At 47.6% G+C, this 20,324-nt stretch overlaps 1 protein-coding gene across 1 annotated transcript in view; it reads right to left on the minus strand.

Annotated features, from left to right (window-relative positions):
* Window positions 1-31: 31 nt before the first annotated feature.
* dennd2b (DENN domain containing 2B) overlaps window positions 32-20,324 on the minus strand; it is a gene marked incomplete in the record, with an annotated part of 43,735 nt that continues 23,442 nt past the window's right edge. Inside the window, 12 exon segments of the mRNA XM_048262364.1 lie at window positions 32-766; window positions 928-1,014; window positions 1,647-1,886; window positions 2,219-2,330; window positions 2,487-2,528; window positions 4,727-4,904; window positions 13,005-13,153; window positions 13,360-13,500; window positions 15,198-15,275; window positions 17,137-17,206; window positions 18,283-18,392; window positions 19,505-19,689. Coding sequence (XP_048118321.1) covers window positions 732-766; window positions 928-1,014; window positions 1,647-1,886; window positions 2,219-2,330; window positions 2,487-2,528; window positions 4,727-4,904; window positions 13,005-13,153; window positions 13,360-13,500; window positions 15,198-15,275; window positions 17,137-17,206; window positions 18,283-18,392; window positions 19,505-19,689 — 1,427 coding nt within the window.

Consider the following 20,324-nt stretch of genomic DNA (forward strand, 5'->3'; position numbering starts at 1 on the left):
TTGAAACGTAACAATTGTGGACGTCTTTAAATGTTTTAATTCAAAAGCTTTATTTTAAAACATTTGATAAAGCATTGGAAGGCTTGAGCAATACTTTTCTTCATATGTTAATGCATGTACAAAAACCTCTAAAGATGCATCCTCTTTCAACATTTTCTTTCCATGAAAGGTTAACCCTAACGTTAAATATAAAACTAATCTCGACATCTGTACATCTGCTCTACACATCTCTCCACACACACACGCACATATCAAACTCACCGTCAGTGGTTATTCAGACACGATAATGCACAGTTGCTCAGTACCATCCTACTGAAACACTAGTTCATAAACATGGTACCTAAATATAACACACTACACGGAGTTTATCACAGCCAATTTACAGTGAAATATGTACAACGGTCAAATGCGCATACTTTTTGTTTGACATCATTCTTTTCATTCAAAGATTAGACACGGAAAGTAAACTCGAAGGGGGAAACTGCTATGCATCTACCATGCGAAGTAGGCTTATCAGTGAATTTGCAGTTTCTGTTGTCAAGTAATTCATTGGCCCTGTGGTGGCATTCATTCTGGTACAATAATATAGTCCGTCAAAATTGCCCAGATAAAGTAATGAATTCCTGCGGCAAAGAGCATTCGACAAAGTCTGTTTCTGTAGCAGTTTGTTTGATGTCCTTCAGGTCTTCAAAAGCAGGATTGAAGCTTTTTTTCTTCAGCAAATGACTCCCTCAGCTCTTTTTATGGAGGAACTTCATTTTGTTCCCTAGAAAATAACAAAAGAAATCAAAGGAGTATTGTCTTATGGCGTAGACTCTTAGTGTGTGCTATGTACAAGGCCCCATATGAATGAAATCGAGAAACACAAAAGACAGCATAGAGTTAAATCCTTTGCCACCAGTACTTCTGCAGCGCTGTGTCTCTTACCTAATCCTTTCAGGAACTTATTGACTCCACTCTGCTCTGTGTCTGGTAACTCTTCCAAGTACTGCTCCACTCTTTGCTCAAACAGACCTGCACAACAGAGAGACTTGTAAAAATATGTAACCACAAGACCCACAGCATTCATCCAGAAAAGTGAAACTCTATACAACTCTTTGTATTGCTGGGAAACTTGAAAGTTCTGATGCTACTCTACATTGAGCCACTAGATGGCACTGCTAACCAGCAGACACACTTGATTGGGCAGATTGTCATGATAAATGAATTGTGTTGTAAGTTGGGCAGCAACTAACGGTTATTTTCATAGTCGATTAATCTGTTGATTACTCTCTCAATCAATCGACTAGTTGTTTGATCGATGAAATGTCAGAAAAAGGTGAAACAATGTTAATCAGCGTTTTCCAAAGCCCAAAGTTATGTCCTCAATTTGTCTTGATTTGTTCACATGCCAAATAATTAGTTTATTCTTATAGAAGATCAAATAAAGCTGGAAATATAGAAATTTAATAAGCTGAAATCAAAGATTTTTGAGTTATTTCTCTAAAAAAGTGACACAAACTGATCACCAAAAACTTGTTACCAAAATAGTTGTCAATAATATAAAAGTTGACAAGTTGTCAGGGCAATGCAGAAGTCAAAAAAATATGAACTATGTGTTCCACTCTACTGAGATGATGGAGGTTTGAGAGAGACTGTTGTCCTACCTTTCGCCCTACTCTTTCTCAGCTCACGGTCTTGGATGAAGCCAGCAAACATCTGGGACTCCATGAAGACACCCAGGAAACGGCGGATGCTCTTGGAGGCCACAGACTTGCGGAAGGCCTCACGCTGGAAGGCGCGCTCACCTCGCTCGCCCTGGGTCATGAACAGAGAGTAATGGCCGATGGTCTCCAGGAAGAAGCGGATGAAGGCCTCGGACACCAGGCTGTTCAGAGTGTTGCACTCTGGGATATGGAGGGAGCAGACAAGAGGTCAGAGAGACATGAACAAGCTGCCAGACAACCTGTGTTACACTGAGATCTCACTACATTACAGCAGGGAGCAGGCATTAGAAAAGGCATTTCTTATGTTAAAATTATGTAACAACATGCTTTAACAACATTATCTTGCACCTGCTGTTGGGACCACTTGCAAGCTGAGCACAGATCATCAGACAATAGCTTATATGAGCTTTTCTAGCACAATAAAAGGTATTTAAGCTGAAACATGGTCATTGCTATTTTATGATGAATGGTTTGAAAATATTTCACATAAAGGTGGTGACCATCACTCTCACCTTCATCTGATTCGCTGTCAGAGTCCTGATTGATGATGTCATTCCTTTGCTCCAGAGCTTGTTCGAGGGCAGCTTGCAGTTTTCTCGGTAAAAGTGAGGCTTCATCGTCCATCTGTACAAAAATGATGTGGAAGAACAGGATGGTGTCCATTACTTCATACATGAAGCAGTTCCAATACTTCAATGTCTGGTTCTGGCTTCTGGCTGAATTGGATTAGCACTTCTGTCCAAGCACTATATATTGTATACATAAAGAAATCTACTCCACCTGTCTGATGAAACGGTCTGTCCCCAAGTCCACCATGAGAGCCTGAGAAAACGGAGTAACAACAACATGATCATCAAAGAGGTATAAACACACACAGTCACATCAAACGTCAGTGTTGCATCAAACATCAACATACACGATACAAACAACTACTCAGCACTTAAGCATTATGGTACAACCATATCCCTATCTCAGTTATTAACGTAGCTCTTCAGAAACCGCAAGCCAGCTGCCATGACAAATCATTTTGCACATCAACAACAAGCAACAACACACAATAAGCCATCAAAACACAAGCTATTGTTTTTGTGTTAAATCCAGTCTTCAGTATTTAACATTAAAATATCCCTGATAGTGTAATTACTGGTTTCACATGGTCACTTTTATGATGAGATATGACCATTTGATAAATGGGGACTACTTAGAGGACTTATTTTTTCTCCGAAAACCTCTACATGAGCGAGATAAATATTTATACCAGATGTTTGTTGACAGGCCATTAAAACACTGTGTTAAAAATGACAAGCATTTGACGCTGGCAGTGGGACACAGGCCACTGATACTACTGGGCTTTACTGCAGCGTTTGTGGCCAAGTGCTGCTCTTAAAGGGAACTGACGGGGTCTGCTGCCAAAGCCCGCTCAAGTGCCAACGCCTTAACAGGGACAGGGTTCAAAACACTGTGGCCTGGCTGGCATTGACCTGACAGCAGTGCAAACAGGCACACAAACACACAGTACACACACACGCAAACATACACACACTCACACACGCACAAACACACACACACTCACACATGCACACAAACATGCATGCACACGCGCACACGCACACGCACACATACATGCTCTACCTCTCTCTCTCTATCACACACACACACACACACACACACACACACACCCTGTTTGAGCACCCACACACTCTCTTCACACATACTGTCTGGCTCAGCATAACATTAGAGCAAGTGTGCCTGAGCCAAAAACACCAACCGACATTTCCTGCAAGAACTAATGCAAGTGATTAGTCTTCTTGGGCTCCAGACATACGATACCACCCAAGAAAAGTTCTAGGAACCAAGGGGGGAGCTCTCAGCATTATGACAGATGGATCCTCATCATCATCAGCCATCACTCCCTCTCCTCCACACAAACACCCGAACACAAACATCGGGTCAACGTCCTGACTGTGCTCTTAAAATCACAGTATAGCTAGTCCAACACTCTGTGGACCGCCACAGTAATGGTAGCTTTTCCCTTCAGCTGACCTCAAACAGTTTGGGCTGGAAATTCGAGGAACAGACAGCACAACACCACATGTAATTCTGTTCAAAACCGTGATTACTTCTCTATTGTTCGGGGGCTATTTCGGTCCCAGATCTGACAGCTCAGTGGACAGAAGCACACACTATACTGTAACTAGCAGTGTCTAGTCGGGAAGGAATGGTCAGACTTTTGTCTTTGTGTTTACACTTTGCGAATTGAAAATTAGAGGGCATGGGACAAAACATTCTGCAATGAAATTGTGATTTGTCCAGATGTTTTGTAGTGGTGCCCTTTGCTGTGGACGGGCTTGTTGTGGCAGCACGGCACACCGCGCCGCGCGAGTTAAAGGCAGCACCCTCCCTTCAGATGGGCCCCTTGTGCCACAGACACTCACTGCGCAGATCTTATGATTTCCACCAAATGCGGCCCCGTGCTCGTCACATTTGATCTGCTTCAGTGGAAGACTGCAGGCCACAGAGAAATGAGAACTTCTGAGGCTACTTTATGAAACGTTACAGAGACTACTTCAGACATGCTGTATGGCATAATGATAATAATAATCAACCGTGGGAGGACAGGCACTCTCATCTTCCTCTTCTCCGTCTACTCTGACATGTCAGATGGGGTTGGACATCATTATGCCCTATTTGAACTTAAACAACTATTTCACATTTTCCTGACTACTGTTCAGTGTTCCTGAAAGATATTTAGCAAAACAACTCTGTCAAATGTCTGGAAAACTGTGATGTCCTTTGTCCTCACACGTCCTGTGTGTGTGTGTGTGTGTGTGTGTGTGTGTGTGTGTGTGTGTGTGTGTGTGTGTGTGTGTGTGTGTGTTATTCGCTGTTGAAACAGTGAGCCAGACACACACACACACAGAGACAAAAAGCAGAAGGAAATGGGCAGATATGGCCTGAATCAGACAGAGGAAGGCTGGCTGGCTGGCTAACTGACTAAGTGAGGGTGTACTGTAGCTCACCTCTTCCACGGGCAGATCCTTGAGCTTGGGCAGGGAGCTGGAGAGGAGCCCGACCAGGAAGGGCGTCGGGCAGCAGACGATGTCCACCATGGAGGCGGGCAGCACAGGGATGAAGGTGTGTTGCCAGGAGAACGGGTACAGGAGGGCCACCACCGCATGCACACAGCTAGACAAGGTGCTGCAGACGTAGACACAACAAGTGGGGAGACCGTGAGTGACCAGTGGTCAGCAAAGCAATATACAGGACAGATACATTTTTATACTGTATGTGTGATCCCTAGGAATCAAACTGATGTCCTTTTATGGTGTTGGTGTGTTGCTATACCAGTTCAGCAACAGGACTCCTTTGATAGGTCATTAAACAGACAACGGTATGCATATGTGTGAGCCGGTGTGCATTACTGCACTGACAACTTATTTATATTGCATGGAAGAGTGCAAAACAAATACAAACAACAACAAATGTCTGGATTCAAAGTTCAAGCCAAAATATGTTATTGTATTGTAAAAAATACACTGTACACATCAACACAGCCGACACAAGTTTGTTTGACATTTGATTCCGACAGCTAATTGTGCCAGAGGAATGGTAGAGTCAAGAACAGCAGCAGTCATCTGACTCAGGGCATCTGGCTTTGGGGAGCAACAGGGCAATATATCCATCAGCACCATAATGATGCCCTTTGTCTTGCAACTGGTACTTGAGTGTGCTGCCTGTTGCTACTGCTGTCTGTGCAGAAACGTAACTTTTAACTCTTTAACATAACATGATTCTTTTCAGCTCCCGAATTATTGATCTTGTGATTAATGGATCTTTACGAGGCCTGATATAAAATGCTGTTAGACTCAACAATCAGAGCTGAGAGTCCCAACAAAGAACAAGTATTGAGTGAAAGCAGGACTTTCGATGACACACCAGGACTGTCCATCATATATACAGCATGCTCTTGTATTCTTCTAAAATACAGAATACATGCTTGTATTCAGCACTCCATACAGTGCCAGGAAGGAATCCATTTTATGAGCATATGAGGGACATTGCTTGTGCCTTGCACTGCTAACTGAGCTTTCAGACCTGCTGATGTTGATGTTTATAAAATTACACTCGCAGACCAACTAATTAAGCCCAGCTTGCCTCGGCATTACATTCTTCCTCATATTTGTGTGTGTGTGTGTGTGTGTGTGTGTGAGGTTTGGACGAGACCACTCTTCCATAGTGTTCCATGGTGTCGCATGTGTTTGATGTCAAGAGGAGCCGCTGAAGTTGAATGGCTGTGGTTTCTACTAAAAATGTTGCACGTTGCATGTTGTCTTTCTCACGGTCCTCGGCTTGTTGACAGTGAACCCCCCTACCCCCCCGCTCCCATCCCAAACTCCACCCCCCACTGCCCCCCTCCCCTCTCCTTCAGTGTGCAACTCGTGTACACACAGAGAGCAAAAATAAACCCCCAGGAAAAGATGCTGAGTGCAGAGGGCTAAATTAGAGTGGATCAAGGCCTGCACCGAGCTATCAGACATGGCATGTAAACACCAGCACTGGAGATAAATGCTGCCCGAGCACTGTGAGTCTGACATGGCTCCCCCCTCTCTCTCATACACACACACTCTCTCTCTCTCTCTCTCTCTCTCTCTCTCTCTCTCTCTCTCTCTCTCTCTCTCTCACACACTGTATGCCTGACATGCCCCCCCCTCTCTCTCTCACACACACACACACACACACACACACACACACACACACACACACACACACACACACACACACAAACTCACTATATGTCTGACATGGCTCCCCTCTCTCTTTCACACACACACACACACACACACACACACACACACACACACACACACACACACACACACACACACACACACATACACACACACTAATATATAACTCTGGCTCTTTGCTCTCTGTGAACCTGGCAGTGGCAGCGCAGACTCAGTCGCCCTTGTGCTGACACATCGTACTGAACAACATGAGCTATAGGGCTGTTTGCTTTCACACCAAGGTCTTTGGTCCTGGCATTATCTGTGACATGGCAGGTCACAGGGAGTTTATGAAAATACGCAGGGGAGAGAGTCTCTGGTTGGGGGGGGAAAACGGCAGATTTGGGAGCCGGAGGGCTCTGCAGCGATCCCGTATCGTATTCCCAGCGGAGCAGTGATTACTGCACTTACTGAAGCACAGCAACCACTCCTACAACGACTCAGTTAAGACTTGCTTCTGGTTATTCTGAGAAAGAGAAAGAGAGAGAGAGAGGGAGAGACAGAATCAGAGAGAGAGGGAGAGAGAGAGAAAGAGAGGGAGGGACAGATAGTGCTTCATAGCCTCCTTACAGGAAGTCGGTGTTAATCAAAGGCTAAAGTTGTCGTGGCTAGTGGAGATTTATGGAGATTAGCAGTAGCATCAACAAAAACAAAAGCCTGCAGGATTCCAGCTCCGTTTGCACACTGCCCGCTGCAACCTCAGCGCCGTCTCATCTCAGCACAGCACAGCACAGTACAGTGGCGGCTCCTGAGCCAGCCCAGTTCGGCCTAGCCCGGAGTGTTGACATGTTGGAACAGGGAGTGAGCGCAGTGAAAGTAGTGTGGATTAGGAAAGCTTAGCCACAGGCCAGACAGCCAGATCCTGACAGCTGATAGTGACACAATCACACTAACACTTCACCTTCGGAAGGGAAATACCTCCACTCACGGGAAAAGCCCAAACGCTGGAAGAGCTGAACCATATCCCTAAACACCTCTCCACTGAAATCCAACGTTAGTGTGGTTACACACAAGGAGTGCTAGCTGCGTTGCTGTGTAAAAGCCCGCCTGTTTGGTGAAGCTCCAGCCATTTCCTGGCCTTGGCGGTTGATTTGAGATGGGGATAATCCATTCTCTTTCCTGAGTCTAAACATTGTGGGGTAAACAGTGAAACCGAGGCCTGATTGGAATCTGAGGTCATACTGTGTCCACTGTGTCTGGATGCCAAGAAGAGAGAAGGAGAGATCGGGAATCAGGTTATGGAGAATTTCTCATCAGAGACACACACAGTGATGGACTCACATGAAGGTCACAAGTGTTTGTGTTTGTGTGGCAGAGAGAGAGAGAGAGAGAGAGAAAAAAAAAAAAAAAGGAAGAAAATTGAAAGAAAAACGGAAAGACAGTAGGCCACACAGGGGCCAAATTTTAGAGAAGAGCTCTTCCTCTCTGCCAGGCCAGGTCAATGTCACAGCTGGGGAGTCAGGAAGCCAGAGAAGACTACTGCAACTGGAGATAACCCTTTTTAGCCTAATCACTGACTACATTCACACACACACACACACACACACACACACACACACACATCCACATGTAGCACGTGTGTAAACATTAGGATGTCAATCCAGTGTTATGTTTCTCTGAACCGCACGCAGCCCTGTCTGTGATTCTGGGCACGGAATTGATCCAGACTCCTGTGTGGTACGAGTCTGATGGATGAAGAGTGGACGTGAGTGAGTTATTACAGTACGTCTGACCAACCGGGCAGAATGTTCTGGATCCAGGTGAGGCTCAAATAGCTTTCCCACACTTCCTGACTGAAAGGATCTCAAGCAACTCAACCCAGCGCCGCGGCAACCGCACCCCTGATCCTCTCCCTCCGCGGTTCCCTGGCGGCCGCACAGGAAGCAGAACTCCGTGCGTGAGAATGGACGGCTCCCTTCTGAGCCGACTCGCACACGTTCCGATACGATCTGCCGCTCTGGACAAATCGAAGCCTCGGATGATTCCCGAGGGCCGCGTCGATGTTGTCAGGGGCCCGGAGTGGTGCGCTACAGTAATGGGAATGTCAGCTGCCGCTGGAAAAGCCTGGAATATCATTTGGACGCTCCGCAGAGGCCCCTTACACATGTTTCCACATGCGGACCTGCTCAGCGCAGATGTTACAGGACACGGGGAACCTGCTAGGGATCGCTTTCTCGCCTTATTGCCTCGGTCAGATGTCCGTTTCTCACAACACAGCTCAGGCTTTGATAGGGAGTCACCGGCGCTAGTTCCATTTGCAGCACATCCTGTGCTTGTAGTGGACTGGTAACAAAATAGCCCATCTAGCTTATGCAGCCCATATGGAAACACTGAAACAGTGCTACTTCACTTTTTCACCAAGAGGGCCAGGACTTGTTTCCCATGTATTTTCACAAAAGGGAGTTTGTTGTAGCCCAGATAGGACACAGTCGGGCTTTGCTTTGCGAAACGCAGCATGGCAAGGCAGCCACAGGCCCTCCGGGGGTTGATTAATTCTTTGTGATCATGAGAACAGCTAATATGGAAATCCAGTCCTTCTCATTCACTCTCACCCCTCCCCTCTATCTCCCTCCCTCCCTCTCTCCCTCCACACCTTCTCTTCCTCCCCATTTTCTCTGTGGGCTCTTGCCAAAAAAAGAGAAAGACACACAATGGCAACATTCTCTTATTGGAGCACCACTGTAATAGAATCCCTCATGGCTTGCTCTTGGACTGAGCAGAAGTCTGTTTGTGTTCTGAAGGCAAAGTCTTTCTATCACCCACACCCACAGATAGCTCCTTCTGACAACACACACACACACACACACACACACACACACACACACACACACACACACACACACACACACACACACACACACACACACAAAGGCAGAAGGAAACGGCATTCCAAACCGGTGAACGTGTGTGTCAGATTTTCTGACAACACACACACACACACACACACACACACACACACACAAAGGCAGAAGGAAACGGCATTCCAAACCGGTGAACGTGTGTGTCAGATTTGAACCCTTCCTTGTCATCATCGCCCCCAACTCCCGTTAAAGCATTAGAACTCTCCTGCCATGTGCTGTTTGTAAGCGGGGGAGGCTTGTCTGATGTTTGGGAAGTCAGATTGAGTTATAGGCAGCTACAGCATGACCTAGTTAATGAGAGATTGATTTCATTAGGGCATCAAAGATGTTTTTCCTGCCCACACTAGTCTTGAGTCAGCGGCATGACTGAGGGTAAGTGCAACTGTCTGGCGCGATGTTTGATGTCATGATGTTGGCCAATTACTATACATGCCTGATGGAGCTCGTCCAGCTTGCACCATGAGTAGCCAGTTTCGGTGGTACACACACAAACACAGACACAAACACACAGACACACACACAGACACAGACACAGACACACACACACACACACACACACAAAAACAGACAGAGACATACACACGCATAGGATCCAAGTCCAACCACAGGGAACCAGTGGGCAGGAACAGACCTGTTATGTTGACATCAGTTAAATGGTGTAAGAAAAGGCTGTGTTTTCTTTCTGTCTGATCCTAATAAAAGCAGAAAATATACATTAAGCGGTGCCCACCGGGTCATAGATCATCATCCCCTGGCAGAGCACTGTGGGATTGGACCGCAGCACCGCCTCCCCCGGGACCCGTGGTAGCGCTGGCGCACGGGACAGCTGGACCCCAGGCCCGGCCCCTCACCAAAACAAGCCCCACTGCTCGCCAGCCCACCCAGGTCAACACCCCGTACCAGCCTGCCTGTGGGACGCCAGCAGCCCTCCACCTATCCTGTTTTGCAGAGGAGAGGCCAACTGACTAACTGACAGTTAGGGAGGGCAGTAGCTTCACTCAGGACACACAGACCAATGGCAAGCCTCAGCTCTACCTAGGAGTGGGAATAAGCTCCAGGGACTAAGGCCCTTTTCCACAGGAGCTGGTGACACCACACTTCCATAGTACAGTACGAGGCGTCAGGGTGAGGCATAGGGTTGACCTAGGGTTAGGGATAGGGTTACCCCAGGGTTAGGGATAGGGTTACCCTAAGATTAACTAGGGTTAGGGCTACCACAGGGTTACTCCAGCCAAGGCCCTTTTCCACAGGAGCTAATGACACCACTCTGGCCCACTGACAGCAGGCTTACAGAGGAACAGTACAGTAAGGGTTAGGGTAATCAGTTACCACAGACCAAGGCCCTTTTCCACAGGAGCTGATGACACCAGCAGGCTGACAGAGGAACAGTGCAAGCCATCAGGGTGTGGGTGTGGGTGTGGGTTAGGGTTACAATATGATTACCACAGAGTTCCACTAACCAAGGCTCTTTTCTACAGGAGCTGATGAGATGACACCACTCTGGCTCTACAGCAGGCTGTCAAAGGAACAGTGCGGACCGCCAACAACAAAGGAGGGCTGGGCTCATTTCCTGAATGTAATCCTCGGAGAGAAACAGTTTTTTTTGACCTTTTCAAAAGAGGCTAAATGCTTTCAACAGTCCCAACAGGGCACTAGATATCATATAAATCATATGTCAATAAAGACAGAATAAGAAATAATAAATGTTCCATTAATGTCAGAGAAGGCTGTCAGTAATGAAGTTATTTATGCTAACTTGACTGTCAGTACACGCTACTCACCGCAGCATCCATCTTTAGAGAGATGAAGGAAAAGAACACAAGCTTAGTAGCTGCCCTGACTGCACTGCAATTCTGCACACTGGGAGTGCAAATGCCTCTATTAGTCAAGCAGTTACAGGGAGTCCACAGATCAGACAAGGGAATCACATACACTTACAAAAACACACAAACACGCTCACTCGCACACACAAACACACAGACACACACACACAAACACACACACACAGGAAGTGCATTCTTTCCTCTCTTCGTCACAGTCCGCCCCAGGTCCCCTGCTGCTGTTTGTTTAAACTGTCCTCTTGATTTCTGGAGATTAGCATTTCACAAATACCCGCTCGCTAACGACCCGTCGCTGGCCCCGCAGGGTTCCGTGACCGCCCGAGGGCCCCTGGGGACCTGTCCGTCTTATCCACCCCGGTCCGGTGGCTTGGGACAGGCCCCTGGCACAGCGCTGACCCACTTCTGCGTCCCAGCGGGCAAGCAGGCAGGCGGACCCTCGCAGGGGGCAGGGAAGGAGTTTCGCTTTCGCCCGCGGACTGGGCACAGGAGCAGAGGAGGGTGCGGCCGCTTGGGGAAAGATGGTTTCTCCTGATTGATTTAGCAGCTCCATGTGTGTGTGTGTGTGTGTGTGTGTGTGTGTGTGTGTGTGTGTGTGTGTGTGTGTGTGTGTGCGTCTACTGTACTACTGTGAGGGGAAAACCACAGCGAAAGGCTGCTATTAGCAGGCTGGTTGGGCGGATGACAAGCGCTGCGGACAGCGAACCCAGCCTGCCATACGGGCATCTGCAGAGCCAAAAAATGCACTGGCAGCTCCGCGGTGATCCCCATGCATCCTGGTAAATATGCCATTGAGGATTTTGGGCTGTCCCTAATTTATCGCTTGGGAGTTGTGGCTGACCCTCTCGTCCAGAGCAAGACTGCGATTATGACTAAGTAAAAAAAAAAAATAACGGAACTCAATTCAGAGAAGAGGCAGGGCGCAAAAACAGTGGAACCACAGCTCCAGTGAGCTCCATCATTCACAGGGGGAAAAAGGCTCTGTGGCCCGGAGACGAAGCGCTGCTCTCAGCAGAGACAGATGCTGTTTGTACGGGCTCTGAGTGAGTGCAGGAACAAAGGGAAGTGCCACTGGCCATTAGTGCTAACTGAGGAGGAGGAGGATTATTGGGAACATCTGCTGTAACTCTAGACAGGAATAGCTGCTCGCGGTGGCCACTGTGCTCCATAAGCACCCAGCATTCTGGGAGGTGATTTGACCATTTATGGCTATGAGCTGCAGTCTGCTCCAGCAAAGTGCAGCTTCAATTTATAAATAGCACCCACAATTTAGCCTATGTACTGTATGTTCCGAAATTTAAATCGACTGCTCAGTGGGTATTCATGGTAACAATGGCCAGATCACACACAGATGTGTTCTCTCTTTTCCTCGGACAGAAGAGGGGACAGAAGAGAAACACTGGTCAACGGGACTCCAAACAGACAGTTCTTTAGAGACGGCACAATGCACAGCTACTTGTATGTCTTATTTCGGAGAGTGGAGTCACTTGCAGTATCATGGTGAAGGTTTCATTTCGGCTGTAGAGAATAGGCATTCATACATAGGCCTATATTAATCCAAACATATAGGACTGTGTAAAACCAACACAATTCCCAGCTTTTGAATCGTAGGCAAAATGAGATGTGACGAATTCAAACAAAGATCATCATGTTTGCACCACCACATATCAGAGACGACCACAAAGATAACCACACACTTGTACTTGAGTTTTTCGACCACACACTTACAGTATACTTGAGTTTTTCGCCACAAAGATGACCACAAATTCAAACCTGAGTTTTTCGGCCACAAAGGTGACCACACATTCGTACCTGAGTTTTTCGGCCACAAAGATGACCCTGCGCTCCAGCAGCAGGGAGGCGAAGACGCGCACCACCTGCCTCGCACTCAGGCAGCTGAACAAGCTGTCAAAGTCCACGTGCTCCAGACGAGAGTCCATCGGCCGCCGCAACTCAATCACCTGCAGACACACACACACAGACACACAGACACACACACACACACACACACAGACACACACTTGTGAATATACAAATATCACTCTGAGCTTTCCCATTCAGACTTGAGTCCGTAGGGTCAGAAAGCTGCTCAACCAAAACCATCTCCAGTGAAATGTGTGACTGTGAGGGGTGTGGTATAAGCCTCCTGTATAAGGTGTATTCTGACCTCATTCCCTGCTCCAGGCAGGAAGGTCTTGACCTTGATAGTCTTCCCGGGTGCGGGGAAGGGCGACTCCATCAGGCTCCTCATGAAGGGGTAGACCAGAGCGGCCGAGATGCCACGACGCCGCTCGACCTCATCCAGGATCTGCCCCGCACACAGAGGGGGCAAGACGGGGAGATTGGGAGGTCACCATCATCTACTAGTACAGTACTACACATCTAGCCACTCAGAATGGAAGCAGTGGAATACCCACTATATCACAGGAGGGACTTGAGTTAGGTTTCGCCAGACAGACAGATCTTTTGTCACACATACTGAAGTAGTTATAAGCTACTGAATGAAAGCTCCCCCACTTTCTCACTTTTACACACACACACACACACACACACACACACACACACACACGCAGAAATGTACACACACACATACACACACACAAACAGACACAATTTCAGGTTGGTTCTTGGTGTCTTGCATCCTAATGGTGTTAGCTGCTAAATCAGGGGGTCAGAGAGGCTGTGTGTGTGTGTGTGTGTGTGTGTGTGTGTGTGTGTGTGTGAGAGAGAGAGAGAGAGAGAGTGCTGGATGGGGTGAGGTGTGCTGACACACCACAGGAAAATCCCACCCTGCTCACCATTCAGCTGAGAGTATGTGAATATGTTGGTGTGTGTGTGTGTGTGTGTGTGTGTGTGTGTGTGTGTGTTAAGGCCCTGACGTCTGGAAAGGTAATTGGAGAGAAAATTCACATTACGGGTCACATGATATCATCTTCCCTTTATTCCAGTCCATTCCATTCCCCTCCACTCAGTTCCACCTCTCTCTCTTTCTCTCTCTCTCTCCCTTTCCTCTTTTTTTCTAGCACATTCTCATTCTCTCTCATACACACTATCCATCTCACACACACACACACACACACACACACACACACACACACACACACACACACACACTTACACACATGCTGCGCCAGTGAAATGAGAACCCTCCAAAAACGCCCCTGTTCTGTCATGTTAATTAGGGAAGGTTTTGAAAGGCTTTAAGAAAAGAATGTCTCTTTCGTCCATTTCAGATCACTTTTCTCATCTCTCCTCTTTCACAGGCCCTTAAAATGAGGAGGCCAGCACAACAAAGGCAGGCCGTCGAGCTGGACTTGCAAATCTCAGTGTAAAATATCAGCCTCACATTTCTTTTTTTCATCTGCTGGGTTTCATCTTCCCTCGTATAATCAATTTTCCTCCCTCTTCGTTTCTAATTTTCTCTCAAGACAGACTGTAAATCACTCTCACTCCCTCTCCTCTGCCATTTTCTTTTATTACTCTCACAGTCTCTTCTTTTCTCTCTTTTCTCTCTTTTCTCTCTCTCTCTCTCTCTCTCTCTCTCTCTCTCTCTCTCTCTCTCTCCATCCTCTGGGTGTGCTTGCCTGTCATGAGAGAGTGCGCTGTGCTCTTCCCAAAGCCGGCTCCGTGGAGGCAAAGCCACAAACTTTGCTCCGCTCAGGAGCACAAAGCCCTCTCTGTTGCCTGTTCCAACCAGCAAGGTGTAAGTGAAGGAGACAATTAGTGTGGAGAATCATAGTAAAGTGTGTTGTTGTAGTCCTTTAAAGGGCTTTATGGTCAAAGACTTGGACAATGGGCCTCTGGCTACCACCACTAGCAAGACTTCAGTAAGACCCAGCGCACCATCATATTCCCACCCTTCCCTTCTCCACCCCTATCTCCTCCCTCTCTAGCTGAAGGATCTAGGCGGTGATAACATGTGGCGGCATCGCCGTGCCGAAGCCAGGAAGGCGTGCCAGCACGGTAACGGTAAGAGACAGGTAAGAGACTGGGAGATGAGCTCACCTTGGAGAACAGGTCGAAACAGCCCAGCCTGCTGATGACGCAGTAGACCTCTGGCAGGCGAGGCCCCTTTCCGCTCGGCTGCACAGGGAGAGATGGAGAGAGGAAGAGAGGGAGTGAGAGAGGAATAATGAGGCACACCTCTGACTCTGGGAAAGTCCAGGGGCCATTGTGGCAAGACAGACACTTCACAAGATATATCACAAGGCACAGGTGTGTGTCCTAATCCTGAGTGACGACATGAGCCGAGTGAAGGACACACTCGTCTGTGACTCATGCGCCTCCGAAATCAGTCCACAGACATAGGTGAAAGGTGCTGAATGGTTTCTGCATTAGTACGGCTACAATTTCACTTCATATTTCGCTTAAGGTTTTCTTTTGAAAGTAGTGGGTGATGACTGTCAGTCATCAGGTATACTGATGAAATAATCCTATTAAAAAATGACTGATAGCATGTAGCAACTGTTTTCAATAAGAGCTTCTAAACTATAAACACATTTTTTTTCTGCTGTAGCCTAAATTAGAAAGATAATAATCTGTTTGCAGCCTTATGCATGTGAAGGTTTCAAATCCGTTGGGACACTTCCCACTGTTAACTAAACACAGGTGCACACAGAGCATTAATGATTAACCACATTCTGCCCACTAAACAATCACAGACCTTGCAGAGTGCACACACACACAGACACACACACATTCAGACATGTTCACACACAACTACACTGGCACAGGCAAATGCATGAGTGCACACACACTCACACATTCTCATTCTCTCTCTCTCTCTCTCTCTCTCTCTCTCTCACACACACACACACACACACACTCACAAACTCTCATTCTCTCTCACTCTCTCACACACATCTCAGACACACACACACACACACACACACACACACACACACACAATACCCAATCCACTTGTCCATATTAGGTATGCAATTTTCTTCCACTGCTTTTTCCAAATGGATGATTAAATCAAGCATGCGGAGCTTGGTTAAAATCCTTAGGAATGCTCTCCACATGCCAGCCCTTGGACTTCCTCCAGGCAAGGAGCAGCGCAGCACAGTGCAGTGAGTAGTGAGCGGACAGAGGAGTGCAGGCGCCCTCTCACTCCCTCACTCTCCCCAGTCATCAGGAAAGCTATTTAATACCTTCCAGCGCCAACGAGCCAGGCTAGGCTACACCAGAGCACTGCAGCACCCTCCACCAAACCTTCCCCACACACACACACTCTGTCATAGCCAGAGAACACTACAACCGTATCAAAATACACACTATACAACACAAAGGGGCCGTGTACACACTTTAAAAATGGGCACACGCAGGACGACAGAGAGAGAGGGAGAGAGAGAGAGAGAGACAGATGAAGCTGAGGCCTTCTCTTTTTTGTCATGCTGCAGAACATAATACCATACAGGAGAGGAGTGAACCCAGAGCTTGCCAAAAGCACGGATTTGACATTTGAGAAAGGGGAAAAAAAAGAAAAACTTCAAAAGCCAGACAAAATATAGAGCAGAGTTTCATTCTCCACATAACAAACATGTCATGGTTTCTTTTCTTCCAGTCTTTTCCCTGAGAAAGTCTCATTAAAACAAGAGTTGTGTTTACAAGCAGTCCCCATCCCCCACCCCACCCACCCGCCCGCCCACCCCTTGGACCAGGGGACGAAATAACCAAACTCCTTCTCTTGCACGCAGACGGCTGGTCAGCCATTAAAACCCCATTTACATTCACCCTCTCGCTCTGTAATTAACACACCACACCAGCACCTCTGTGATGCAACCTGTGGGGTTGGACACGGAAAAGACAACCACGACTAACGCATGTTAGGGGCCATTACACAAGCGCGGCTAAAGCATGTGTAAAGGCCATCAAACTTCCCTCCCTCCCTCACCCTCACCCCACCCTGCAGTGATGACGGTGACCAAGTCAGTAGACTTACCAAGAGACGCCTGCAGTAGCCAAACCGCCGGCTGCCATCCTCTCCAGTGAGCATGAAGGAGAAGGTCTCACTGTAAAAAAAAGACACACACACACACACACGCACGCACAGAAACACACACACACGTAAACACACACAATTACTTAATCACACACTAGCATTGAGATCATCAGAGCAGTGATCAAAGCTCCTGCCCTGGGAGGCCATGTTCCCTCCGCTCGGTTAATGAGAGCAGCGTGGCTCAGCCCAGGGAGATACAGCATCCTCCCACAGCTGAAATAACACATGAGCCACTCACGCCGGTCAACTCGCCTGCCTGATGTCATGCCATCTCTGATGTTGACCTACCGCATTGAATGACATGACACCCTATGATGTCCCACAGCACTAATTTATTTACATTCAAGTTCATTTGAAGCTTTTCTCTTCTCATCTGTGCCCGCACAAGACAGTATCTCTGTCTTGATCCTCAGTGTCACTTGCTATGATTTCAAGCAAAGTTGATTTCCACAAAGAACATCTTTTTTTGCCATTTCGGCACTTTGGCACTTGCATGACTGCAGTGCGTATGGCGCGACACATTAGCTTTCCTTCAGTCTGATTGAAGCCTAAAGTGATGAGGCCCTGCTCTGAGGGAGCCCTGAGGTACCCCTGGTTCCTGGCCCCCAGCACTGAGGCACTGGCTGTTCATTCCTCACACTCCACTTGTGAGTTATTAGGCAGAGACAATTACACACAGGTGGAGCCTTCCTGGAGGGTCCGGGCCGAGGTTGGGGCCGAGCTGGAAACGTGTTCCGCTGCCCCGAGGCATTTCCTGAGTGCCGGCTAACCTGTGCATGTGTAAATCCAATGTAAACCAAATGCTCAATGTAAATTCTTTCAGATATGACGGAAACAAATTGGGTTGGTTAATGGCTATGGGGGCCTGTGTGTGCGTCCCGGCTCAGGAAGCGCTCCATCTGAGGGCTGGGAGTGGGAAGAAGTCTGGACTTTAGAAGAGGGATGGAGGGTGGGGGTGGGGGTGAGGGAATGAGGGAAACAGACAGGGAGGGAGAGAGAGAGAGAGGGAGGGAGGGAGAGAGAGAGAGAGGGAAAGTAGAGAGGCTGAGGGGTCACTGAGTGTGTGTTGAGTTCTGTTCTCTCTACCTGCTGTATTCGGCCACAGGAGTCCAGTCTTTGGCATCTGGGAAGCAGAACTGAGGGATGGCTTTGAGTCTCTGCTCAGCCTCCCGCATCTGCTTGGTGGGCCTCTCTAGCTGTGAGAGGAGAGAGAGAGAGAGACAAAGAGAGACAGAGAGAGGGAGAGAGAGAGAGAGAGAGAGAGAGAGAGAGAGAGAGAAGAGAGAGAGAGGAAGAGAGGGAGAGAGAGAGAGATAGCATGTCAGGGCAGAGTTGATGGGTTTGGAGCTGGAGGTCTTCACCTCTTGCTCTTCCAGCATGTATAGAGGTTTATAGAGGTTCTCTGTGTGTCTTTCCATGTTGCCCAAGGACGGCTCCATTGGTGAGGGTAGGGCTTTATAAATATCCTGCTCCTCTTCCAACCGCTCATTCATGGCTCAGATAAGACCACAAACCTCTCTTTCCCACCGCAGAACAAACACACACTCTCTCCACTGTCTGTCCTTTCCTGGCTCGAAGACGTCATTGGGCCCGACCTCCTGTTGGCCGGACACCGACATACCTCGGCCTCCCCCGGGGCTCAATCGCTTAACCAAATCTTGAATAACTTAAAAAGCCATCTCTGAGTAACTAAACACTTAACTGCCATGGCAACGGTTTCCTGGTTACAGCACTTAATGACAATAAGTCACCACCCACAAGCCCCTAACCCCACCCCACCTCTGCCCTAAATAGGATGGCAGAGAACGGTCACAGTGCTATCATCAGATCTGAGCTTTGAGCAGTGCATGCATAATGACAGCCAGAGAATGACACAAGCTCTTTCAGCCTCACTAGAACATGGCCTTTTTCACCCACCGCGGGACCAATTTTAACTCTCACTGACGTCGGGCCAGCATCAGCAAGGGTCATTAACAACCATAAATCAAAAGCCACTCAGCTTTTTCTACATTTCAGTGGGAGCTAGTAATAATTCACTCCAAAATAAAAAGGACCAGGGCTCTATATGTTGCCCTGACCCTATTTATAGACCTGAGAGAGAAATTAAAATAGTTCTGTATACACCATGGACTGATTTCCCAGACGAGAAACAGACCTGGTTAGAAAAAACAAACAACATTTACAAGGTCTTGGTTTAAATGATGATGATTAGCCTCAGAAAGAACCCCTGTTGGTTAGAGAGTCTAAGCCTGCCCCAGTCGATCCGCAACTCCTTCAGCTATCAATTGTGGAGCGCGATGGTGCTCACCTTGGGGAACTGGTAGGTAACCTCAGGGGTGTAGGAGTTCTTGGTGGGCTTCTTCTTGAGGGAAACCACCACAAAGTACTCAAACAGCTCCCGCTCCTGCCACTCCAAGAGCTGCAGCTCCAGGGTGCGATAGCTGGGAGCCCGCCGCAGCATGGACTGGAGCTTCAGAAGCCTCTGCGTGTGTGCTGAGAGACACAGGAACAGCATCACACACATACACACACACACACACACACACACACACACACACACAGCTGATCATCTTGGACCACAACTGTTCTCTGACTCCAGAATCCTGTCAAATCCAGTTCTCATTTTTCAACAACATTCATCTAATGTTACCATTACAAACTACAAAATCAAGCTCATATTACCTTCATATGACATGTAAACAATACTCACAAGGAAATCTAAAAAAGCTGAATTCAAGTTATTTGCCTAAATTAGTCTTTGGAATTCTCTCTTGGCTAAAACATCTCCCATAACTCTGACCTGTGAGATAGCTAAATATCCCAGGGTCATGACTTTGCAGACTGTAGCTTTACAAGAACAAGGATGGCAGTGAGCGACCTTTGAGTGACATGGGCTAACTTCTCACCTTTAAACCTGTCGTCAGAGTCGCTCTCACTCTCACTATTGTCATCTGTTTAGAGAGAGAGAAACAGAGAGAGAGAGAGAGAAAGAGAGGGAGAATGACAGAGGCAGAAGAGGCGTGAGGCACTTGCTCAAACACAGAGGTCATCAACATAAACCTGATGAATTCCATCCTCAGCCCAGGGCTGTGGCTAGACAGCATACCTCTCAGAGATGAAGTTTCAAT

The sequence above is a fragment of the Alosa alosa genome, chromosome 14 (assembly GCF_017589495.1).
Source record: "Alosa alosa isolate M-15738 ecotype Scorff River chromosome 14, AALO_Geno_1.1, whole genome shotgun sequence".
Taxonomy (NCBI): Eukaryota; Metazoa; Chordata; class Actinopteri; order Clupeiformes; family Clupeidae; genus Alosa; species Alosa alosa.